The sequence below is a fragment of the Hypomesus nipponensis genome, chromosome 4 (genome assembly GCF_054491055.1).
Source record: "Hypomesus nipponensis isolate SF chromosome 4, ASM5449105v1, whole genome shotgun sequence".
NCBI classification, from domain to species: domain Eukaryota; kingdom Metazoa; phylum Chordata; class Actinopteri; order Osmeriformes; family Osmeridae; genus Hypomesus; species Hypomesus nipponensis.
The window spans coordinates 8,652,772-8,657,111 of NC_140364.1; the positions used below are offsets into that span (position 1 = coordinate 8,652,772).

General features: G+C 50.0%; 1 protein-coding gene across 2 annotated transcripts; it reads right to left on the reverse strand.

The window, feature by feature from the left end:
• Nucleotides 1-270: 270 nt before the first annotated feature.
• Nucleotides 271-4,340, reverse strand: cacng8a (calcium channel, voltage-dependent, gamma subunit 8a). 2 transcript variants are annotated; one of them, XM_084695516.1, is made up of 5 exons: nt 4,310-4,340; nt 3,518-3,745; nt 2,639-2,722; nt 1,430-1,570; nt 271-1,220 (listed from the first exon to the last, which is right to left on the reverse strand). In XM_084695516.1, exons 1-5 carry the CDS (start codon nt 4,338-4,340, stop codon nt 403-405), a joined length of 1,302 nt encoding a protein of 433 aa, XP_084551642.1. In that variant the 3' UTR covers nt 271-402. The 2 variants fall into 2 exon arrangements, with proteins under 2 accessions (XP_084551642.1, XP_084551641.1); XM_084695515.1 differs by having other exon boundaries at nt 3,518-3,769; nt 4,307-4,340.

Below are 4,340 nucleotides of genomic sequence, written 5' to 3' on the forward strand. Positions count from 1 at the left end.
TAACACTTTACAGACGTAATCGTACAGCCTTCAGCAAGATGGATGTCAGAAGCAGTCATAACAACAAAAGCATTACATAGGCAGGTACTGTACATCACTAATATGGCATTTAACTGTGTAGGAGATAGCTATGGCTACAAGCTAACTAGCTAATTGGTTAAATAGGTAACTAAGTAACTAGGCACTGAAAGCCATAGTGTGGGTCATGACCAGGTTAAGGCAGTTGTCATGAGCATACACTAGTTGTTATGACTGCTTGTATCACCGTATTAAATCGTTATGGCAGCAATACGAAGGCTTCACAATGCGATTAGCTGTTAAGTGTTAGCTTTAGCTTAGCATGCCACCATGTCGGCCTTTCTCCTCCTCCTCTTCCCCCTCCACACTCTCTCTATCCGAGGTTCACACTGGCGTGGTTCTCCTGTTCAACGTGTCAGAGTTGCTATCTCTGTCACGCTTGGCCGTCAACCTATCGAGCGTGGCCATGCCTCTGTCACGCTCCATGGTCGCGGTGGGCGGCTGAGAGGGGGCGGAGCCTGAGGAGGTTGAGGTATTCAACGGCGCGGCAGACACAGGTGCATTCTGGGCCGAGGCAGCAAGGTTGGACTTGGAGAGGGACGGCAGGGTGCCGCTCATCATCACTCCTCCTCCACTGTCCGCGCCACCATCTTTTGGGAAGTAGTTGTGCAACTGGTAGAGCGTGGCCCGATCCACCGTCCCGTACAGAGGGGGACCTCCTCCTCCCAGACTCCCCAGCTTGGAGTCCCTGGTCAGCGTGTACATGGAGATATCCCCCCCTCCTCCGCCGCTGGTGTGGTGGGGGTTGGGCAGGGTGGCCACGGAGAATGGCGGGGCAGAGGGCGGCAGGGTGAAGCTCTTGGCGCCCCCTAACGGTGAGGCGTCGCAAGAGCGGGGTGGGTCGGTGGAGTGCGAACTGGAGCGAGAACGCCGGCGGAAACGGTAGCTGGGGAGGCGGAGCATGGCGTGAGTCGTGGTCTTGAAGAGGTCGGTACGAGAGCGACAGCGCAGCTCCTTGTTCTTCTCAATGTAGATGTTCACGGCGAGAACGCCCACCATCTCAGCCAGGATGAAGGACAAGCCGCCAAAGTAGAAAGACCAGCCGTATGAGTAGTGCCACTTCTTATCCTCGTCCTTCTTAGGGGAGATGTCGCTTAGTGCGGCCGAGATGTACACAATCACACCGATTATGTTACTTAGACCTGGAGGGGGCCGGAAGGGAGGATAAGGTAATTAAAAAGGCAAAGGTAAAGAGACAACAGTGAGTGAGAAGGTGATTCAATCAAAGGATGAAGAATAAAGGAATAAGGAGTTCAAGAGCTTGAGGGGAGGTAGAGCTTTGGCTGTAGCTTATATATAAAAGCGGAACAAGCATAAGAGGAGAAAAAAAGCACACTGTCCAGACTAGTACCTGCTGCCACAAACAGGATTCCCCCTCCCAAAATGATGTTCCTCTTGCTTTTATAGAAGCTGCTGGAAGCAACACACACCCCGCCCAGCAAGAGCAGGATGGCGCTCAGGATGGGGAAGATGCTAGAGGCCCGAACTACACCTGAACAGAAAAAAGAAGAAGTTAAACACTACTGAGTTGCAGGTAGACACGTTAAATGATCTCTTTGACTCTTCTATGAAAAGGATCCTGCTATGATACTCTATAAAAGGTCTAAAGATGCTCTGCAGTTCTGAAATTTAAACTAAGATTCAAGAGATTCCTGAAATATGTAAAAGTGACCCTCATTAGGGTCTGGCTACTAGTACAGTAGTCCCATTTAGAAAACTGTGGCATTTTATATAGCAGTTATCTATGGCCACCCTTGATACATATCTACCTATGACCTTGTCTATTTGAATATATCCTGTACAATTTCAAATGTAATCATGATAAATGAAATCTCATACTGAGTATACAGACAGACACTGTATCAAAGGGATTGTTTTACATGGCTAGGATGTGGTATAAATGGCCTGAAGCAGAAATACTCAGTAGGAAAATTACATCTGAACATGTCTGAAGTGGATGACACATAACACATTGCATAAATGCATTGTCAACTCTTAGCTCTCATAAATCATCCCAGCCCTCTCATGGGCAAGACATGACAAGAGGCGCTTGATCATGACCATCGCGAGTACAACTGGTTCCTCTCTCTCTGTCAAAATGGCGTCTAAGACATTTTCAAGCCCCATGCCAAGATGCAGTCGTGTTTTTTTTCTGAAGGTTTGTTTCCACAGCTCTGTTGAAAGGAGCACGGTGCGGCCGCCCCCAGACTCCACACCCAGAATGCACCTGGCCCTTCAATGTTCCTCTTCAGCCTTCGCACTTCAATCCAAAATCAGTGGTGTTGACAATCGCCCACCTCCCCTCATCCCCTCCATCTCTCCATCCCCCTCTTTTCTGTATCTCTGTCGCTCCATCTCATTCTCATTCCTCTCCTAGTCTGTCCTAAACTCTTTACGTAACGTTTATTTTACCAGCAGGGTACTTTTGCTCATCTCTCTCTTTTGTATCTCCCTCTATTCCCCTCTACCTCCATCCCTCTCTCCTTCCATCCCCCTCCATCCCTCTCTCCCATCCTCCCTTTCACCCCGCTCTCCCTCCATCCCTCTTTTCTTCACTCACGCAGCAGGTACTCAGCAGCATCCTGGTCGTAGTCTGCATCATCGGGGAAATGATTGATCTGAGAACACACTCCGCTTTTCAGCCCTGAGTGAGAGAGAGAGAGAGAGATAGCAAAGGAGGGACAGAAGGATGGAGACATAAGAGGGGGGGAGACAGAGAGATGGGAGGATGGAGAACGAGTGCCACAATTTAGTTTAGTTTTTTTTTTTTTTTGGGGGGGGGGGGTATCACAGAGAGAGAGAGCCCAATTCAATGAAGTTGGTTTGAACAGTTCTAGCATACTGCCACCATGTCATTACAGTAGAACCTGCCATTGAGGAAAAAGCCATTTTCTGTCTCCGGGAGACAACAGCAGCATCAACACAGTAATGATCCTGTTCTGTGGCACACCATAATCATGGGTTTGCTTGCTGAACCAGCACCTGTCTAAAACACTGCATTATATAAAATGGCGGTACGTCTGTGCGTGTGTGGTGTGTGTGCGTGCATGTACGTGTGTGTGGTGTCCCTTGTTGAAGCTGTCTGCCTCTTTTTCAGGTGGGCAAATGGAAAAGCAACGCGGACTGACTCATCTCTCTCCTGTCTGTCCTCCCTGACATTACCCAAGGTGTCCTACTGAACGCAACCTGGCAGAGAGAAACAGTCTCATGGCTCGGCATCTGTGAAAAGCAGTGCTGTCCACTCTAATGTGTCTCCGTGTGTGATTGTGTGTGCGTGTGCGTGAGTCTGGGGCGTTCATGCTCACGTAGCTCATCAAGCGTCGTCCGAATACTCACGCGGGATGACGCATGCATGTGGACATGTAGGTACTCGCTTAAGCACACACAAAGACACACACTCGCACACACTCCACCATCCCCGGTGTCTGGTGTAACGAACCTTCCAGGCAGCAGATCCTCCAGAGGCCAGAGTGTGTGAGCGCGCCGGGGTCTTTCTTGTCCTTATTGTTGGGGTCTTCCTGAGACGAGTTGGCCGTGCTGTTGCAGATGAATGCCCGGGCGTAGAGCCAGTAGTCGGTGCCGATGGCCACAGTCATCAGGGCGAAGGCTGCGAAGGCCCCCATGGTTGTGAGCAGAACCTGGATCCCCCGCTCGCACCACACCATGGCTGGGGAGAGGGGAGGAGGCGAGAGGAGGAGGAAGTACCAAACAAGTGGGGGGGGGAGGGGAGTTGGGGAGCTGTCACTGCATGACAGAGGCCGGATGCTGGAGTTTGGAAAACATGAAAAGCTGGCATCCGGAGTGAATGAAAACTGCTAGGTCTACTGGCTGTTTCCAAGGCAACAGCAGTACCAGGATGCTCTGTTCCTGTGGCGTTGCTATGCTGACCTAGTCTTGACCTGGGCCTCTAAAACAACCTGGAGGGAAGTCACACCCCACAGGGAAGGACTCCTACTGTAGAAGATATCCTTAGTATTTACAACCAAGAACAGGTACAGCACCTGAGTCCAAAGTACAGTATGTGTTGTGGAATCACAAGCTTAGCTACCACAACATGAATCGACAACCATTATTTTCAAGGCTCAGAGGCACATCCGTTCAAGCATGCCTTTGTTTGAGTGTGTGTGTATGGTTAGTTACTTTTTGTTGTATTATTATGTGTGTGTGTGCATCTCATGCTTGTGCATGTGTTTGTGAGTGTGTGTATGTGTGCGTGTTTGGCGTTCATTACCTGGGGGCATGTGTCTGCCTTTCGCCTCCAT

Bases quoted from the DNA above. Each gene is read 5' to 3' on its own strand.
- cacng8a (XM_084695515.1), bottom strand. From the start codon at position 4,340: ATGGAGGCGAAAGGCAGACACATGCCCCCAGGTA. The intron at 3,770-4,306 runs ATGAACGCCAAA...ACTTCCTCCTCC, and splicing joins CAGACACATGCCCCCAGGTA to TCTCGCCTCCTCCCCTCTCC. The intron at 1,571-2,638 runs GTGAGTGAAGAA...TTTTCTGTTCAG, and splicing joins TGCTGCTGAGTACCTGCTGC to GTGTAGTTCGGGCCTCTAGC.